This window comes from Aquila chrysaetos, chromosome 10 (assembly GCF_900496995.4).
Source record: "Aquila chrysaetos chrysaetos chromosome 10, bAquChr1.4, whole genome shotgun sequence".
In the NCBI taxonomy this organism is placed as follows: Eukaryota; Metazoa; Chordata; class Aves; order Accipitriformes; family Accipitridae; genus Aquila; species Aquila chrysaetos.
The window spans coordinates 40468298-40488219 of record NC_044013.1 but is presented as its reverse complement, the minus strand read 5'-3'; the positions used below and the strand labels follow the sequence as shown (position 1 = coordinate 40488219).

General features: G+C 63.9%; 2 protein-coding genes across 3 annotated transcripts in view; both read left to right on the top strand.

Moving 5' to 3' along the window:
- The first annotated feature begins 5126 nt into the window (after positions 1-5126).
- Positions 5127-15241, top strand: TBX2 (T-box transcription factor 2). The gene is made up of 7 exons (XM_030028914.1): positions 5127-5610; positions 6361-6628; positions 9188-9334; positions 10596-10672; positions 10768-10937; positions 12172-12785; positions 13720-15241. Exons 1-7 carry the CDS (start codon positions 5246-5248, stop codon positions 14164-14166), a joined length of 2088 nt encoding a protein of 695 aa, XP_029884774.1. The 5' UTR covers positions 5127-5245; the 3' UTR covers positions 14167-15241.
- Positions 15242-15830: 589 nt separating this feature from the next.
- The window catches only part of TBX4 (T-box transcription factor 4), a 68925-nt gene continuing 64833 nt past the window's right edge, over positions 15831-19922 (top strand). For both annotated transcript variants that reach the window (XM_030029298.1, XM_030029297.1), the window contains exon 1: positions 15831-15958. The gene's annotated coding sequence lies outside the window, so the exon portion shown is untranslated. The remainder of the gene's footprint in view (positions 15959-19922) is intronic.

Here is a 19922-nt window from a genome sequence, read left to right as displayed (position 1 = left end):
CGGGGATTACGCGCCCGCGCCGGGATGTGACACACTTTCTCAAATGGAAGTTTTTTAAACAGAGGGATTTGCATGATCATCCCCCCCCCACCACCACCACCACCACCACCACGCTTCTCCACCGCCCTCCTGCTCCATCCCCGTCCCCGCCCGCCCCCCGCGGTGCCAGCTCGGGTTTCAGACCGCGGTCCCCCCCCGCTCGGCTCGGTCCCGCTCGGGGCTCCCGTCTCCTTTTAAGGCAGCGGGCTCGGTGCCTGCGAGGAGCCGGGCCCCGACGTGGGGAGCCGGGCAGCCCCGGGAGCGGGGAGGGGGGAGCCGGACCGGACCGGAGGGGGGTGGGTGTCATTCCGCCCCCGCGCAGGGAGGGCGCTCCGCAATTAAAAAAAAAAAAAATTTTTTTTTTTTTTTTTTAATATATCTATCTATCTATCTATCTCCAGCGCGGGGTGCGCAGGGGCCGCCCGGCCGGGCCGGGGTCACTCGCCTCCCGCCCTGACAAACAGGCTGGAAAATGTGTTTATAAATTGTTCAAACTCTGGATAAACTTCAGCGGGCGTTTGTGTCTGCGTCTCCCCGCCTGTTGTTATTTTCCAGAAATCTGGATTACTGGAAATATTTTCTTTAAAACTGGAGAGAAATCTAAACAGTCGGAGAGCAGGGGGAGCTCGGGGAGAGGGGGGGGGGCGGCCCTGGGGCTGCCGCGCTGGCCGGGCTCCTCGGGTTTCCCCTCGACGGGGCGCGCAGGTCCCGCGGCCGCGCAGCGGGAGGAGGGAGGAGGGAGGACGGCGGCACCGGGGCTGGTGTCGGGTCGAGCATCTCTCTCGGTCGCTGTCGATTGAAGTGCATCAGGCGGGCCCCGCTGCCCGACATATCCCGGGCAGCTGCTGCCGCGCAGCGCGGCCCCTCCCCGGCCCCCCCCCCGGCGGGCACCGGAGCCCCGAGGGGGGGGGTAAAGGGGGGAAGAGGCGTTTTCCCGGGATCTCCCGGGGGTAAGGGGATTCCCACCCTGCCGAGCGGTGTGAGGGGAGACGCGGCACCCCGGGTGGGTGAGAGCAAACGAGGGCGGTTTCGTTACACGTGGGTTTATTTTCCTCTCCAGGTGGAGCGGGAGAAGCGGGGCCGAGGAAGCCGTCGGGGCTGCGGGGCCGCCCCTCGCCCCCTCCCCGCCTGCCCCACGGCCCAGCTGCGGTGGAGTGGCCAGGCCGGGCCGAGGCGGGGGGCAACAGACGACCCCCGGGACCGGAGGGGGCCGCCGAGTCCCTCGGGGGCCCGGCACCCATCGGGCCGCTCCTGAGGGCCGAAGGGCTCCTGCCGGGGCGGAGGGAGCTCCCCGCCGAGCCGCCCTCCCCGAGCGCCCGGAGGAGTCCCCTCGCCGTGGCATCAGGGCCGGGAAGGGGGGGGGCCCGACGGCTCGCCCTCGGCACAAGGAAAATCCCTTTCTCCCGGAGCCGGAGCGCCCGCGGCCGGTGCGCCCCGCACAGCCCCGTCGGGGGGGGGGGAGCGCTCCCCGGGGTGCGGGGCCGCCGCAGGCCGGTGGAGTCGGGAGGAGGGGAAGGCGGAGGCCCGGCTGCTTGTGAGAATTGTTATTTTTCATCAATCACCCGCAATTTGTGTAAGTGCCCCGGACAGGACACCAGCCGTCCTGCTGGCTGGGGTCACGGAGACAACACAGCGATGGAGAAGAGCAAATTGCATTTGCTCACCAGCTCACAGATCCAAATTACGGCCCTCGCATGGCGCGGGGAAGGGAGCGAAAGGTCCATGTGACATGAGGGAAATATGAAGGACTTTGACAGGTCTTAAACGGCCTGGCGCCAAGGCCTAAGTCTACCGGCTAAAAATAGAAAAGGGATGATGAGTGGAGATGGGCAGAGATGAAAGGGGAAGAGAGAGCGGGGCCGCGCCGCGGAGCGGGTGGGGCGCGGGGGGCGACCGGGACGGGACGGGATGGGACAGATCCCCGGGATGGATCCCCGGGACGGATCCCCGGGACGGATCCCCGGGACGGCACGGCCGTCGCTGTCCCAGCCCGGGGACCGCTGGCCAGGACGGCTCCCGGGAGCCGGGCACGGTGGCCCCGAGTGCTTGCAGCGTCCTGGGGCAGGCGGAGAAACCCTCCCTGGGAAAATCACGGTGAGGGGACACCTCTCGTCCCCGATTCCCCGGGCAGGGCTGGCGTCGGGGCGAGAGGAAAAAAAAAAAACCTGTCCGGGTCCGCTGGCTCATCTCTGCCTGCCCAGTGCCCGGTCACAGACGGGGAGGACGGGGCGACGCCGGGTTTCGCCCGGCCGCGGGCACGGAGCTGCCCGCCCCGTCCATGGGCGCAGGCTCCTGGGTCGGCTCCGCGCCCGTCGGACCGGGGGTCGCGGCCGGACCTGCCCCGGGCAGTGGGTGCCCGGCTCCCCGTTAGCCCCCCACCCCCGTTAGCCCCATCGGCGAGCGCTGCTACAGAGGGTCGGGGACACGAGGCTGCTCTGGATCGGTTTTATTCTGCAGGCGAGGGCGTTTGCGACGTTACAGCGGTGCGGGGGGGGGGGGGGGGGGGGGGGGCACGGCCGGGGGTCCCGGGCCCTGGACCGGAGGAGAAACGAGCTTTCCTCGCCGGAGACCCGGCTGCCTCCGGGCCCCGACGGGCCGGGCCCCGCGTCTCCCCGCGGAGCGGCGGGCGAGGTGGCTGCGGGAGAGCCGCCCCCGGCGTGGGGCGATGCCGCCCCGGGGCAATGAAAGGCTCCGGTTTTGCTTTGTGAGGGGGAATTTTATTTAAAAAAAAAAAAAAAAAAGCAAGCCCCATTTTTGCCAAAGCTGCCGTCAGCAGTTTTCCGCGGTGGCGAGGAAGCAAAGTCCAAATCGGGTCTAAATTTCAGTCCCCTCTCCCCGTTCAATGGTCAGCGGGACACCCCCCCCCTCCTCCTCCCTCCCGGCCCCGCCGCTCGGGACAGTCCCGGGGGTGGGGTGGGTTGGGGGGGGACACACACACGCACTGCGTCCGCCCCGTCGGGCCGGGCAGCGCAGGCAGAGGTGAACCTGCCGCGGGACACGGGCAGGTTGTGCACTCCTCCGGGAAGAGCCCGGGGCGGGGGGGGGGGCAGCGGGCAGGGCTCGCCATCGGCAGGATGAAACGGGAGAAAGCGGATCGGGGGGGTATAAAGAGGAGAGGTCGCGGTGGAGAGGGGGGGACCCGGGGGTCCCCACGTCCCACCCTGCGCGGGGAACTGCAAAACGCGGCCAGGCGGAGGGAGGCAGGTCGGGGCGGGGGGGGGGGCAGAAGAGGGGGCCGTTGTCTCCCCCCCCCCCGCCTGGCCGCAGCGCAGGCGGCGCGGGCAGGAGCCTTGGAAGGATGGCAGGGCGCTTTTTGAAGATTTGGGGGTAAATATGAAGTGACAAGAGACGGGTCTTTATTGTGAGGGCTCAGCCGCCTGGCGCCAGGGCCCTCTTCAGCCACCGCGGCCCTCACTTAATCAGCGCAGATCTCCAAACCGACCTCTCCGCGGGGACACCCACCGCGCCCCCCGCCCGCCTCCCCCCCCCCCCCCCCCCCCCAGGCCCCGGCGCGGCGGGACCGGCCCTAATCCCTCTGCAAACAGCCCCGGCGTGTCCCCGTCCCCCCCCCCCCCCCCAACTCCTCCTTATCTGCCTCCCCCCCCCCCCCGCCCCGGGTAAACAGCCCCTCCGGCCGGCCACAGCCGCGACGGCCCCCGGCCGCGCACCCGACGGCGGGGTCTGCGCCTCCGCCGTGGGCGCGGCGCCGCGGGCGGGACCCCCACCGTCCCCCCCACCACCACTACCCCCCCCCCCCCCCCCCCCCCCAGCCCCGGTCGGGGCAGCTGCCGGCAGGGCGGAGGAGGGGTTGGGGGGGGGGGGGGGGGGAGAGGGCGACGGCAGGGAGCGACTCACCCGCGCTGGAAATCGCCACTCGGGGCCTCGCCGCCGGCCGCAACCCGCAAACTCTCCACCGGGCCGCGCTCCCGGCGACCGCCCCGTCGGGGCTACGCGGCATTGCGCGGCGGGACGCGGAACGGCGGGCGGGGCGCGCCCCACCTCGATCCGCTCGCCAGGATCTGTCGTAAGACGGCAGCCGCCGACCCCCCCCCCCCCCCCCCTTCTCCGGCTTCTCCCCCCCTCCTCCCCGGCCCGCCGCCCCCGCACAAACCGGCGGGGGACCCTTTGCCCCCCCCGTCCCCGTCCCCGTCCCCCCGGGGCTCCGGGCCGGGCGGAGCCGGGCACCGCTCCCCGCTCCGCCGAGGTGGCTCCGCGCTCTCCCCGCACCGGCGGCGGCCGCTCCCCGGCCGCGGCGCAGGCAGGGCTGACCCGGTATGCGGAAAGGAGCCGGGGGTGGGATTTCGAGCACTTTTCTCTGTCATTGGTTAATATTTTATTCTGTTGACATGTTTTCTTACTGCCGATGCTTCCGACACCTTCTTCTTTATTTTTTTTTTCCTTTTTTTTTTTTTTTTCCTTCTTCCTTTCCTCCCTCCCTCCGCCGCCTCCCCCCCCTTACCCCCCCCCCCTCCCCGCGCCCCGGAGCTTGGCCGGAGCTGTCAAAACCACGCCTATGCAGATCCACAATTGGTCTGAAACGCGTAAAATCAGCAATCAAGGGGGCTTGGCTCATTAGCGGGCGGATCAGAGCAGGAAGGACATGTGAGATAGTCACAGTTTTACAGAGATCAGGACAAGATCTAACCGTTTCTACTCCGGCTCCTTTAGCCATGAGCAGCCCTCGCCCCAGCGCCGTCCGCGGAGCGCGCAGCCGGGCCGGGGCGCAGCCAGGGCCCGCGGGGGTGTGAGTGAGGGCCAGGGCGGCCGCTCCGCGCAGCCCCGCGCCGGCTTTTGTTTCTATTTTAGTGTCGGGAAGGACTTTACCGGGAGGGTTCTCTCCCTCGCTCGCTCTCCCTCGCTGCAACAACAACAACAAAAAAATAAGGACCTACTTGTCTCCCCTCCGCAGAGCGGGAGTCCCAGGAGCCGGGAACTGCCTTTTTTTTTTTTTTTTCTTCTTGTTCTTTTTTTTTTTTTTTTTTCCCAGATCTAGTTCCGCTGTTTTTCGGCTTTTTTTGTGTGTGTGTGTGCTTTTTTTTTTTGTGTGTGTGTTGTTGATTTTCCTTCCTCTTCCAGACACTCGAGCGAGTTCGCTGGGCAGGAGAGGAAAAAAAAAAAAAAACAACCAAACCAACAAAAAACCGACCCACACACACATTTTTGTAAAGGGAATCCCTCTTTTTCTCCTGGATTTGTGGATGCACCGATGAGAGATCCAGCCTTCCCAGGGACTGCCATGGCTTACCACCCCTTCCACGCACCCCGGCCGGCCGACTTCCCCATGTCCGCTTTCCTCGCAGCCGCCCAGCCTTCCTTTTTCCCCGCTCTGGCTCTGCCTCCGGCGGCGCTGGCAAAGCCCATGCCGGACCCCGGGCTGGCCGGGGCGGCCGAGGCCGGGCTGCACGTCTCGGCCCTGGGACATCACCATCAAGCCGCCCATCTGCGTTCGCTCAAGAGCCTGGAGCCCGAGGAGGAGGTCGAAGACGACCCCAAAGTAACGCTGGAAGCCAAAGAGCTTTGGGACCAGTTTCACAAGCTGGGCACCGAGATGGTGATCACCAAATCCGGGAGGTAAGAGCCCGGCTCCGCGCAGCCCCGCGGAGCCCGCCCCGCACCTGCGCGGCCGCGCAGCGCCCTCGCCCCTCCGTTTCATCCCGCTCCCCCCCCGCCCCCGGTGCTCGCCAAATCCGCCCCGAGGAATTAACGCGGGGACTTTCGATCCGTGGAGTTTTTCGGAGGTCTTCCCCCCCCGCCCCTCCGAGCTGCCCCCCAATTATTACTTTTTCCGAGCGCGCTCCCAAATTAAATTTGGGCGCGCTAATTGAGCGCCCGTAATCCCCCGCTGCATTTTGTTTACGCCGCTTCTCGCCGCTTCCCTTCCCTCCTGCCAAACTTGCCCCGCGGCCGGGGGTCGTCCCCGGTCCTCCCCGTGTCCCCCGGTCCCGGGGGAGGGCAGCGGCGGGGCTGCCCGGGTGCTGGGCGAGCGGAGCGGCTCGTCGGAGGGCAGGGAAATGGGGTGAAAGCCGGGATGCTTTTTCACCCCTTATTTATTTCCCGGAATGGGATTTTGAAGCTTGCCCCCCCCACACACACTCCCCGCCCGGCTTTCTGCCCCCGGCGGGTGCAGCAGCGCGGGGTGAGAAGCAGCGGGACGGGAGAAAGGCTGGAAGTCCTCGGTGAAGCTAAACTAAAAGATGGTGGTTTCGGAGCGGCAGCCCCGGGACCGGGCGGTGCGGAGCGGCTCGGCGGGGCCGCGGCCGTCGGGGGGTCGGCGGCGGGGCGGGCGGGCGCAGCCCTGTACCGCTCTGGGTCTCTCCGCAGGAGGATGTTCCCCCCGTTCAAGGTGCGGGTGAGCGGCCTGGACAAGAAGGCCAAATATATTTTGCTGATGGATATAGTGGCGGCCGACGATTGCCGGTACAAGTTCCACAACTCCCGCTGGATGGTCGCCGGCAAGGCCGACCCGGAGATGCCCAAGCGCATGTACATCCACCCCGACAGCCCGGCCACGGGGGAGCAGTGGATGGCCAAACCTGTTGCCTTTCACAAGCTCAAGCTCACCAACAACATCTCGGACAAGCACGGCTTTGTAAGTGCGGCTGCGGGGCAGAGCGGAGAGCCCCCCGAGCGGGGACGTCCACCGCCCCACCGCCCCGAGCAGGGACCCCGGGGGCAGGCGTGGGGTTTGCCCGGTGCCGGGGCTACCCGGCTCTGCTCTACCCGGGGGCGACCGGGGGGGGAGCCGCTGGGCTTTAGCGGCTTCTCCCCCCGGGGCCGGGCTGGCCGGCGGGGCCTCGCCGGGCCCTGCGGTGGCCTGGCTGTTCCCGCAGCCCCCCGGCCCCTGCTCCTGCCCGGCACCGAGGGGCAGCTCCCCGCTCTCCGGGGGGAGAAGGGAGGTTTGGGCTGCGGGCAGCCTCAGGCTCCCCTTGGCTCCCGCATCCCCGACCCTCCCGGCCTCCGCGGCCCGTCCTGCCGCCTTTCCGCGGCCCTCGGAGCTCTGCGGGGAGCGGGGTTTGGCGGGGGGAGTGGATGTGCGGGGCCGAGGCCGGGGGATGCGGCGAGGGGCAGCCCCGACGGGGCGGCGGGCAGGGGCAGCCCGGGCTGTGGGGCCGGGCCGGGCCGGGGGGAGCGGAGCTGGAGGCATCGGCACCTGCGCTGGGTTTCCGTGGCCGGGAGCAGGGAGCGGAGCTGTTGGGAGGCACGGCTCCGCACCGGCTGCTTCTGAAAGGCCGTATTTCTTTCCCTATTGATCATATCTGCATCAGCTAAAGGAGGTAAAACAAAACAAAACAAAAAAATAAAGCCAAAAAGCCCTAAGAACCCAAACAAAGGAGGGGGGGAAGAGAGAGAGAGAAAGAAAGAAAGAAAAAGAAAGAAACCCAAGCGTGTTGGCAATTTGCAGAGATCCGCAGAAAGCACGGTCCAAACGCGAGGGGAGCGTGATCCTGCGTGGATGCACGGAGGGGGGCCGGGGGGGGGGAGAGAGAGAGAGAAAAATCACAGCGCCCAAGCCAGCTATCTCTAGCCTCTGGACAAGCATTTAGGGCGATAAAGGGAAAGTTCATCGTCCAGCGTTGGTGATACGGTAATTAGCGGGGAGCCGAGGCGGGCGGAGCGGCGGCAGAGCCGCGGGGCAGCCGCGCTCCCGGGGCTGCGGGACACGGCGCTCAGGTGGGGAGAGCAGCTCAGCAGCTCCCCGGGTAACTTTTCTCTTCCTTTTTCTTTTTTTTCTTTTCTTTTTTTTTTTTTTTTCCTCTTAAGGCAGGAAACAGCGTCTTTGTTAAATAATACATTGCACGGTTATTTATAGACAGCAAGGTAAATCGATAGAGAGGGAGTCTAAAAAATAGCTTTTTTTTTTTTTTTTTTTTTATACTGGGGGAAAAACTAGTTTGATTCAGCGTTTTTGACGGTTTGCCTCCTTCAATTAAAGATTTCTGGTATCTGTCGTTGTCCAAAATCCGGACTGTGTTAAATCTGGGAGATGAGGGTTTAGCCAGTGCCCATCTGGTCAGAGAGGGATGATTATTTTTTTTTTTAAAGGAATGCAGATTTGCACTCCCGAATGAGACTTTTTGCACCATTTTCATAATAAATGCTGTCTAGATGATATCAATATAATAGCGATCCGACAGTTCATCAGCAGGTGATTATTGCTGGGGTTAAAAAAAGGGGGATTTTTTTTTTATTGCCTTCTAAAACGAAATGAAGTGATAATTATTTAGCCATTTGGCCGACGTTATTTGACTATAATTACTCAAGCTTTCGCCGTTCCCCTACCAATTCCGGGCGGTGAATACTGCATTTCAGCCCGACCACAGCAGGTTGGGGAATTATTTAATCGCTATCGGGCAGGAAAGCGTTGCGGGTGCGGGCAGAGAGGGGGGCAGGGGGTCGGAGCGGCCCCCGGGGTCCGGCTCGGGGGGTTCAGCCGCTTCCGAAAATCCTCGGTCAAATCGCGGTGAATTTGGGTTTTTTCTTGGGAAAAAAAAAAACCCAACAACACACGAAAAAAAACCCAAGAGGGTAGGTAGAGAATGGCTTTGAGTGTTGGCGAGGCTTTCAGACACCTGGTTGGAAAAAAAAAAATGTCTGTTCCTTCTGCAGCGTTGCTCCGAGACATAAATTTAACATGGCTCATGGTGAAACGCTCCTTTCACGTCGCAGGCACTGGCTGGGGCTGGCACGGGTTTCTGCCGCCACCGACACAAATCGAGAGGCTTTTTAACATTATTTTTTTGTGGTGGCGAGGTAGAGTATTTTTGATTCTTTTTTAAAGGACGGAAATAGGAAAAGCGGTGAGAAACGTGTCGAAAACTCGCCTCGCGTTTGCAGGGTTGTAATAAAACGGGGAGATCCCTCTTGCTGCTTTATTGCCATGCTTAACACCCGCAAAGATGCTGCTGTGCCTGCCTTCCCCTGACCTCCTTATTTGGGGGCAGATCGTGCAATGGGATAAACAACAAAAAAAAGAAATCTCCCTCTTTGGCATCCGCCGGCATTCCTTCCTCATGGTGAATTTGTATATCTTTTTTTTGGTTGTTTTCGGGAGAAAAGGGATTTTTTTTTAGGGAGATAGCTAGGTGCGCGTGTAACGTGGACCGTGAGGCTGACAGCAGCCGCGGGCTGTGCTCTCTCGCCCACCCAGACCATCCTGAACTCCATGCACAAGTACCAGCCCAGGTTCCACATAGTCCGGGCCAACGACATCCTCAAGCTGCCCTACAGCACCTTCCGCACCTACGTGTTCCCCGAGACCGACTTCATCGCCGTCACTGCCTACCAGAACGACAAGGTACGGCCGGGCAGCCCCTGCCCTCTCCCTGCCCTCCCCTCCTGCCCTGTCCCTGCCCCTGCCCATTCCCTAGCCCTTGTCCCTGCACCTACCCCTGCTCTCCCCCCTCTCCCATCCCTTACCCCTTAGTAGGGTGGATTTGTGTATGCGTGCGCGCCCGAGGACGTTTTTGGGGAGAGTGACCAAAAGGCGGCAACAGGAGGAAGGTTAAGCCCCAAGCCCTCAGAGCAGGCGGCGCCCGTCGTACTGCTGCCATTATTGCTGTTGCTCTTGGTATTGCTGTTGGTATTGCTAATACTAATGCTATCGGTAATGCTATTATTAGCATTTCTATTATTACTATTAATAATTTCCTCTTGGACTTCGTTGCACCTTTCCTGGGCCGTGGGAGTCTCTGCTGCGGGCCCAGGCTGCAGAGAGCAGCACCGCGGCCGGGGCAGCCTCACGCAGAAGGTGCCCTGGGCTCGGGAAGAGCCGAAAAAATAGACCCAGAGAAGCTAATTTTAGCTGCTTTCGTGATTTAGCAAGCGTTGCCCTGTGAGCAGCAGAGCCAGGGGAGCTCGGTGGGGAGCGGAGAGCCTCTGCCGGCCCCCTCCAAGGGTTATGTGTGGATGCGTGTGTGTTTTAACCCAAAAGCTGACCCCCACCTCCACCCCTGGCTGCTGATGCTAATTGACAGCTCCGTCTGAGGGTCCTGGTGGGCTTGTTTCCCTCGTAAAGTTTATGGCGAAGAGTCACAATCGATTAAAGAGCACTTTGTCTGCTCGCCCGCCGCAAGCTGAGCGGGGCAGCCGCCGGCCGGTGGGCCCCGTCGGGCGGCAGCGGGAGGGGGATGCCGCGGCCCGGGGCGGCCGGGCGGGGGTCGGAGCAGTGCCTTTTTCCCGAGCCCCCTCTCTCGGGGCCGTATTGCAGAGCCATGCATTATTGAGCGCCCTAATGTCGCCGGCCCCAGAAGCCGGTGGCGGGGAGGGATAAGAATAGCTTTTAACCAGCGCCGCGCGGCTCGGTCGCCATCTTCCCTCCGGGGGGCCGTGAAAAATAACTTCCTATCATTAAGACCCTATTAATAATTCAAGCCCAAACCTCAGCATCATTTTTAATAAAGCATGCGGTGTGTTAAAGCGGGGCCGCAGCGCGTTTCGCAGCCTGCGCCAGCGCACCCCAGGCTCCCCGACGGCGGCCGGGGCGGGGGGGGGGGGTGTCGGGCAGGGCTTCACGCCTCCTCCTTTCTCCCTGTGTCCCCCTCCCTCTTTCCCCGCAGATCACCCAGCTGAAAATCGATAACAACCCCTTCGCCAAGGGCTTTCGGGACACGGGCAATGGCCGGCGGGAGAAGAGGTAAGGGCTGTTCCCCCCCCCCCTTTCTCCGTGTCGGCCCCCTCCGCAGCCACGGAAGGCCGGCCGCTGCCCGACGTCACCTCTCGCCCCGTTAGGAAGCAGCTCTCGCTGCCGTCCCTGCGGATGTACGAGGAGCCCTGCAAGCCCGACCGCGACGGCGGCGAGTCGGATGCCTCGTCCTGCGAGCCCTCGGCCGTGCGCGACGCCCTCCACTCGCCCGTGGGTGCCCTCCCCAGCCCCCTGCGCCTCAAGGGCAGCGGCAGAGGTAAAGGAAGAGGCCCGGTTCCCAAATTTCTCCAAACGTCGGGTTTCTGCTCCCTCGGGGCCGGTGGGTGCCGGTTCCTTTGGGGGGCAGAGAGGAAAACCACCAGGGTTTTTTTTCCCTGGGGATGGGCACGAAGGAGCCCGAGGGTTGAAAGGGCAAGAACAGAGCAAACGCAAATGGCATTCATGGGTTGCGACGTTTTCCTGTTTATACGTTAAGCGTAAACAAGAAGAAATGGCAAGGCAGCCCGTGTGCTAGGCACGTTTGCCCGGCTCCTCGGTGGTGCGCGCCCTGCCTTTCATGGCTAGCTCGCACTCCCCTGGGAAAAAAAAAAAAAAAGAATTAATACACTGGAAAGGGGGAAAAAATGTTGTAACTCCAGGGCTTCAAGCTAGTAAATGAAAATAAACTAGCAGTTCCCACGTTGCAGTTTTTAGATGCTGGGTTTTGTCTTGCCGCACTATCAATCTGCTCTTTAAACTTTCCACCAGCCCGATTCCCTGCAAACCTTCATCAAAACTGCAACCCCCCCGCCCCGAGCTGGTGGGAGGGTTTATTACACCCCTCTCCTCTTTCAAAGGCTTCCCCGAATATTTGCCCCAGCCTGCAGAGCTTCACCTAACCCGCACCAAAATGTTTTTTTCGTTTAGCGGGAGCCGGGCGGGCAGGGCTTCTGCTCCCCTCGCCCTCGCCATCCCCTCGCCTCTCATCCCCCTTCCTCCTCTGAGAGCTCGATGGGTTTTTTAAATTAAAGCCCCTTTTAGGAAAGACAGTACCATACTTCTTGCCTTAAAACTGCCTCTTTAACCTGCCTCAACCTGCACATTTGGAATAAATCCACGGCGCGCTGTCGATCAGCTCCGTGTAATTAAATATATACAGGACCATTTCCTCCAGCGCTGTCCACCCGCCCGCGCCCTCTTCATCCCCCACTCCGCAGCCCGCTTTGAGTTTGCAGCTAACGAGAGCGATGCCGTAATAGATTTTGGTCCTCCATCAAACATGTTTTTCCTGTTTGGCAGAGCAACAGGGCTGCTGTTGTTAATCCCCTTTCCCCAGAGCGACCGCGGCACGAGGGCCCGTTTCTGCCCCCGAAATGAGTTTCTCCCATTAATAACGATCGGGACTTTGCCGCCGCAACCTCTCCCTGACGCCGGGGCTCTCGCGAGCGACCCGCTCCTCGCCTCCCCTGGGGGCTTCTGCTCTGACCCTCTGCCCCTCCGTCCCCTTGCAGAGGAGAAGCCGGGGGCCGACAGCGATGCGGAGGTGGAGAAGGCACCCGAGGAGCGGCCGGCGGCGGCGGCCAGCCCCGGCGGGGAGGATGCGACGCCCCGCAGCAGCCCCCGGTGCCCGGAGGAGCGGAGCAAGGAAAGGCGCAGCCCGGAGAAGGCCAAGGATGGCGCGTCCCCCCGGGAAGGTCCCGGCGAGGGTCTGTTCGGCACGCGGGGCCTGGAGAAGGACAAGGTGGAAGGACGGAGGAAAGAGCCGGACCCGGGCAAGAAGGACGCGGAGGGCGGCGGGCTGGGCAAGGAGGCCTTCGCCCCGCTGATGGTGCATACGGACAGCCCCCCACACCTGAGCGCTGGGCACCTGCAGAGCCTGGCACTCTCCGGCCTCCACGGGCAGCAGTTCTTCAGCCCGCTGGGCGCCGGGCAGCCCCTCTTCATCCACCCGGGACAGTTCGCCATGGCCCCCGGCGCCTTCTCCGCCATGGGCATGGGACACTTGCTGGCCTCGGTGACCGGCGGGGGCAGCCTGGAGAACGGAGCCCTCTCGTCCGCCCCGGGCACGGCGGGGACGGCCACCCCCTTCCCGTTCCACCTCTCCCAGCACATGCTGGCCTCTCAGGTAAGCCCCCGCGCCCGCCCCGTGTCCCCGTCCCCATCCCTGCTGGGCGCTGGGCCCTCCTCTCCGCATCCTTCCCCAAAGCTCCCCGGAGTGCTTCGGGGGCACAGGGCAGGTCCTGGCCGGCATCAGCCCCTGGCGTCGGGACACGCGGGGTGGCCGCGGTGCAGCTCTCGCGGGGTCAGGAGCTGGTGGTGCCCCCGGCCTCCCCCGTGGCCCCGGCAGCCCGTGGGGACGAGGGGGTGACGCTCCCCTCGGCCCTTGACGTGCCGCCTGGTGAGGCACAGGCAGGACGTGGGGGACGTTTTGAAGGTTGGCCTCAGGGCTGGTTTGAGGAGGAATCTTGATTTTTTTTTTTTTTTTTGCAGCTGATACGGCTCCCCCATAGGCAGGGGCAGAGCGAGGAGCCGTGGTCCTGCCTGACCTGGCTGTCCCCAGCCAGGAGCCCCCCCCGTGTCCCTGCCAGCCCCCAAACGGCTCCCGCAACGCTTGCGCTTGTGTTGCCTTTCCCAGCCCCTATCATGAAATGCATAAAGATGTCTTCGAGCTCCCCTAATTTATCGATCCTACTTAACAACGTGTTTTGACGTGGTTCAAGTTCTGCGATGCTGCACAGACGGGGACACCCAGCGCGCGCACGGGGGCAGAGACGGGGCACGGCCCCCCAGTGCCGTTAACCCCCGGGCAGGTCCCGGATTGGAGTTTGTGCCCAGCAGCACCAGCCCGGGTCGGTGCGGGGCAGATGGGGCTCCTCAGCTGTACCCCCTCCCTCAGCCCATCCCACAGGGATATCCTCCACGCTGTGTTTTTAGGACAATACCGGGGTGTCCCAGCTTTGCCTCGGCGTTCTCGGGGGGACGCAACTCGGGGGGCAAGGCAGGAGGGGGGACGCAGCAGAGCATCGGCGCGGCTCTCACCCCTCTCTCTCTCTCTGCAGGGAATCCCGATGCCCACCTTCGGCGGACTCTTCCCCTACCCTTACACCTACATGGCGGCGGCCGCGGCGGCCGCTTCGGCCATGCCGGCCACCAGCGCGGCGGCTGCTGGGCCGCTTTCCCGCAATCCCTTCCTGGGCAGCAGCCGTCCCCGCCTGCGCTTCAGCCCCTACCAGCTCCCGGTCACCATCCCGCCCAGCACCAACCTGCTGACCACCGGCCTGCCCGCCAGCCTCAACCCCGGCTCCGAAGGCTCCAAGGCCGGCAGCAGCCGGGAATCCAGCCCCCTTCCCGAGGTGCCCCTGCACAAGGGGGGCAGCCAGCGCCCCGCCGCCTCCCCCAAGGGCTCCCTGAAGGAGTCCCTCAACGAACTGCAAAACATCCAGAGACTGGTGAGCGGGCTGGAGAGCCAGCGGGAGTTGTCACCCGGCAGGGAGTCCCCCAAGTGACCGACGGGGCGGGCAGCGAGCCCTCCCGGCGGGGCGGAGAAGCACTGGTATTTTGTACAGCACAGTATAAATATTTATTGCGGAGCCAGGGGTGGGGGCGGACGGGGAGCGGGGTGCTGGAGCAGAGGGATGGAGCCCCGCCAGCCAAGCGGACCCATCGCCCCAGAGTCAGGAGCAAGAGGTGGGAGCGCAGGGCTTGCCCGTGTCCCCCCACCTCCCCGAGCCGTGGGGCTGGGAGCGGCTCCCCCCGCTCCGGTGAGGCCGCGGAGCCCCCCCCGGCCCCTCCGCTCCCCCGCTCCGGGCACTGGGCAGCTCTGGGGGGGGGGGGGGCAACGAGCCGGCTCAGAGGCACCCCATGGACGGGGCGGCCCCCACCCCGGTGCCAGCCCCAGCTCCAGGAAGGTGAGCGGGGCCAAAACCTCATCTGTGCAAGGGGAAGGGGGGGAGGAAAAAAATAATTAAGGAAAAAAAAAAAAAAAAAAGAAACGAAACATGGGAAACGAACCGCCTTGGCAGCCGCCGCTGCCACGCAGAGCTGGTACGGCGGGGGGGAGCCCCGTGGGTACCCGGGCAGATATTTATGAAATAAATGGTAATTTGTGTAAATAAGCTATAAGGATCCCAGAATATGCAAATTGGTATTAATTTATTCAGAGTTGTACATTGGTGTGTACATAATATCTAGAGTTTAACTCATCGCATTTAAGTTTTTTTTGTTTTTTTTGTTTTTTTTTTTCATTTTACATGAACATATATATTGTAAATGAAAACTATTTAGCTCTTTGTGATTGAAGGAGATATCGGTTTCTTTAACTGTGTTTTAAAATATTGTTTATCCCGCCTGTTCTCTAGGACAATCATGTGCCACCGGTAAAACAATTCTTGGAGTCATTGAAACTTAAGAGTTCAATTCTTTAACGGACTTTTTGCAAGAAAAAAAAACCAACAAACGAATCCAAAACGTAACTAAAATATCGCTACAGTGCGGGGTATAGAGAATGCAGGAATAAACCTCAGGTTTTTATTTTTCACTCCAGAACAAAAAAAAGTATAATAAATTTAAATATCACAGGACTGTGCTCTATATTTGTTTTAAAATAAAAAGATACATGATTTGCAACGTGCTGGTTACTCGGGTATCTGTCTGTTCAGTTTTGACGAATTCTCACATCTTTCAATAAAAAAAAAAAAAACCTACTCGGAGAAGTCCTGCCGGCTCCCGCCTCTTTCATTCCCGCGGCCGCACCGCCCCGTCGGGGCCGCCGCTCCTCCGCAGGTGCTCAGCGCTGGGCGGACGGTCCGGCCCGTGGGGCCGCGGATCCCCGACGGCTCCGGGGTGCTCGCTCCGTCCGCTGCCGGGCCCCGGGTTCGACGGGGAAAGAGGGAAAACGCCCCGACGTGGACCACCACCCGCCCCGGCGGGGGGCTCCCGGGGAGGGGGAACCGCCGGCGGCCCTGCCCGTCGGGGCTTTTCTGCCTTCGGGGCCTTTGCCCGCCCCGCAAGCTCTCCCCCTCCCCGTCCTCCTCCTCCGCCCCGGGGGGGGGGGGACCCGGCAGGTGCGCAGGCGTCCGCGGGGGCGGTAGCGGGGGGCGGACGGGGATCTTCCCGGGTGCGGCGGGGGAAGATGCGGCGCCGGGAGCCTCCGCGGGTGCGGATCGGTCCGCAGCGTCCTCGGGGAGCGGTTGAAACAAGCCCGGGGGGTGCGCACCGGTGCCTTCCCGGGAGGGCAGGTACCGGCCGGGCGTGCTGCGGGGACGCGCACCGGTACCGGCGGCGGCGGGAGACGCTCAGGTACACACCGGTACCGGCGGGGACAGGGAGCACCCGGGGTGGGGAAGGGGTGAGCCGGGCAGAGCGGCACCGTCGGGGCTGAGGAGGGGACGACCCCCCCCGGCACCGTCGGGGCTGGGGCTGCCCCGGGGCTGTGGGTCCCCACATCTTCCCCCCCCACCCCCCCCCCCCTCTCTCCGCACCCGGAGCCGCTCGGGGGGTTGCGGGCCGCGGCCGAGGAGGACGCAAACAGCCCTTTTCCTCACCAATTACCCTTCTCCCGCTCCGGGGAAGATTTATGACCCCAATGGCGGGCGGGGGCGGGAAGGGGGGGGGTGGGGGGGGGGCGGCCCCGCCGGGCGCGGAGGCGCAGCGCCGGGCGAAGGGCGCCCTCTGCTGGTGCCGCCGAGCACCCGCCGCCGCCTCCCGGCCCCGACGGGGCGGGTCGTGCGCGATCGCGGTTCCTCGTCGAGTTCCCCCGAACTCCGGCCCTAACGCTCCCCGGAGGAAAGAGGCGGGGGGGGGGCTGCAGGTAGGGAAGGGGCTGCGGGTCCCCCTCACCTCCATCCCCCCCCCCCACCCCGTGGCGGCAGAGTTTGCGGGGAGATGCTGGGGCTGCGTTCCCCGACGGCGGGAGAGGAGCCCTTGTGCCTTACGGGGCCGTTTCTGCCGGGGGGGGGACGGGACCGGTAGGGTGGGAAGGGCTTAACCAGGAGGAGGGAAGTGTAGTTACTAAAATTAGGCTTGCAGGATTATCTCCAAATAAACATCGCTCAGGATGAATAACGATTTAACGGATTCTATTTTTAGCGGGGGGGAGGGGGCACGGCATGTGCCAGTGGGGGGGCTCCCCTGGCCCTTTCCACCACCCTTCCAGCCGTGCTGGGGCAGGCAGAGCAGGGAGATAGTGACGGTGCTGCTGAACACAGCCAGTGCCGGAGGAGCCTCGTGCCGGGTTCCCGCCATCCTGGTGGGGGTCAGGGACAGCGACGCCGTCCAGCCCGGTCCGGGGGACAGTGAAGATTTAAACGTCGCTTCCTCCTCGGGGGCCGAGCGCTGGTGCTGGCGGGACATCCCAACCTGCTCACTGAGCACGAAGCTGCTCGTCACTGGGGAGGGAAAAATGTTCCTTGCAGAGCGTGGGTTCATGCCGGTGACCTTGAGGGATGGTGCCCAAAGGCAGGGGAGCAGAGCCTGCCCCCCCCCCCCAGCCACAGGGTACGGGCAGTAGGGCATTTCTGCAGGAGCTGAGCTGCTCCAGGCCTGTCGTGGCCAAACCCAGGCTCTGAGAAACCCTGTTCAAACAGCTCTGCGAGCAGCTACCCATTAGTCACGCAGTGTGCTGGGATTATTTTCCTTAGCTACGAAAAGGCACTGGGAGGCCCCACGGGGGCACACCCGGCACAGCCCCCCTCCACGGCTTTGCTGCCCTGCACCCTGCCATGCACCCGACAAAACCTGGCTTGGCCATGCTGGGTGCTGTGGTCACTGTCGGGTCACAAAAATAAAGCACTGGGTGCTCCGGTGACCTCTGTCTGGCGGAAGGCGCTGGTGTTTAACCAGCAGGTAACGCTGGTGCTGTGTCACCAACACGGTGAGATTCCCCAGACATCAAAGATTTCACTAGTGCTAGTGGTTTGCTTTTGAATTTCTTCAGCTAAATGCACAAAGTGCTTGGCTAGACGCTAAAAATAACATTCTGCCCTGAGGGTTTCGTGGGCCTGGTGGACAAACCCCGGCTAACTTGGCTGCCGAGCCTCCGTACGGCACAATAATGCTGCTGGAACGGTTCCACGGGTGAGTGTTTGTAAACAGGAACACTGGTCTGAGCCGGAGCGTCTCGCAGCCCCGTGGAAGGCGAATGCTGCCGCTACTCCCGTCCCTGCGCAGGGCCCAGCGGTGGCTTCGCAGGACAAGCCAGCCTGCGGAGCCGTGCTGCTGGCCCTGTGCCCGCGTGTTATCCCAGTGCCACCGCGCGCTCCCCGAGCACGTCGGGTCACCGGCACGTGGCAGAAGGGGCGAGGGAGGTGGTGGCAAACTCGCTGGGTGCGCTCAGTCCCTGGCTGCTGGGGAGGGTGGGGACGTAGTGTTTTTTGGCACTGCTGCGTGGGGTTTGTAGGAACTGACCGCTGCACACCCCAGAGGAAATGCAGGCAGGGTGGCACCCCGACAATGATGCCGCGAAGGTGGGCACGCCGTGGTGCCAGGGTCCTGCCCCGCACCAGGAGCTCCCCCAGCCCCCCCCCAATGCCTGTCGGTGCCCCACGCACGTTCAAATCCCCCATTTGAGCATTTCAAGGAGCATTTGTGCCCCTTCGCCAGCCCCGACTGTGCGAACACGGCGTGCGGCCGTCGAGGAAGGGGAGCCCTGGCGGGGCGGGCAGCTCTCCGCACCCGGGACAAGGTGGAGCGGGACCCAGTCCCCGGTTGCGGCTCCCCACGAGGGCCCCCCCCCCCGCGGCACGGTCACGGCCTCGGAGCCCCGATGACCCTCGGGGCCGCCTCTCTGTCTGCCGGCCCCGATCGCGGATCAATAGACAAATCGCGGATCAATAGACAAATCGCGGATCAATAGCCAAGGGGCCAGCGCCGGGGACCTCCGCGGACCCCGCTTCCCCCCCCCCGCTTCGAACAGGCATCCCTTAACGCTGCGCACCTGCGCACCCCGCCGCACCTGCGCGCTGGGAGTGGGATGCGCAGCCGCGGTGGCGGCTCCGCACCTGCGGTCGGACGTGATTTATGGGGCTGCGCGGGGTGCGGACGCGTTCTGTGCTGCTGCTGCTGCTAGTCCGGGCGGGGGCGGGGGGTCGGTGTGGGCTTGCTGTGGTTCCCCCCCCCCGCCCCGTTAGCGGGGCTGAGCCCCGACGGAGCGTCCTCGGAGCCCCGGTGTGGAGTACAGCTTGTGTCAGCAGCAGCCTGCTCGGGTGAGCCCGCCCCTCCCCGCCTGCTCCAGGGCTTCCCCCCCACCCCGGGGAGACCCCGGAGCCTCTGCCCGAGTCCTTCTTCTGGGTACCGGCGTCCCGAAAGCTGCTTTGCCCCCCTCAGCCGGTTCTGGCCCGTTAACCCCGCGGGGGCTCAGTCCTTGCCCCGGGTCGGGCCGTGGGCTGGGGGTGCGGGAAGGACGAAGCAGCCATCCAGGCTGTTCCCTGCCACAAGGTTCCCAGGGCCGCTTTGATCCGTGCGGGTGTCTGGCGGTGGTTAAAAACATGATCAAGGAAAAAGCAGCTGTTTATTTTGATGCAAAGCTGGTTCGTAGCCGCAGGCACCGTTCGCTCCCCCTTTGCTCTAAGGCAGGGTGGGAAAGGGGAAAGGGGAGTCTCTCGGTTTATTCCTGTTGTTTACAGCGGCGGGTGACGGCGAGGGAGAGCCGAGCCCGTCGCCCCGCAGCGCCCGCCCGGGCCCTTTCCCAGCCCTTCCCCGGAGCCGCTCCGGGAAGGGAGGAGGCGCGGCCGCGCCCCGGCGGCTCTCTGCTCGGGACATCCGACGGGCCGGGCCGGAGGCTCCCGGGGGTGGGGGGGCACCCAACTGTCCCCTCCGCTGCTCTCCTCGGGCGGCCAAACCGCTCCCAGTCCCCCGCCGAAGGGGAACGGGCGGCGCAGCACCGCTTTTGCTTTGGGGTCGCAGGAGAAACAAAAAAAAAAAACCCCAAAACCAAACGGCTTTTTTCTTCCCCGGGATGTGCTTCGGCTCCGAAACGCCCCGTCGGGTCGGGGCGACCGCCCCGTCACATCCCAGCGCTGCCCCAAGCTCGGCCGCCAGGTGGCGCCGTCGTGCCGCGCCGCGGGAGCGGCCCCGGGGGGGCGGCCGGGGCCGGGGTCGGGGGGTTTCTCGGGGGCGTTCCAGCCGGTGGTGGGGCTCCTCGGGGGGGTTCCAGCCACTACTGGGGCTCCTTGGGGGGTTCCAGCCGGTGGTGGGGCTCCTCGGGGGGGGGTCCAGCCACTATTGGGGCTCCTCGGGAGGTTCCCGGCAGGGGCAGGCAGCTGCA

Bases quoted from the DNA above. Each gene is read 5' to 3' on its own strand.
- TBX2 (XM_030028914.1), top strand. From the start codon at position 5,246: ATGAGAGATCCAGCCTTCCCAGGGACTGCCATGGCTTACCACCCCTTC. The intron at 5,611-6,360 runs GTAAGAGCCCGG...GTCTCTCCGCAG, and splicing joins GTGATCACCAAATCCGGGAG to GAGGATGTTCCCCCCGTTCA. The intron at 10,938-12,171 runs GTAAAGGAAGAG...GTCCCCTTGCAG, and splicing joins CCTCAAGGGCAGCGGCAGAG to AGGAGAAGCCGGGGGCCGAC.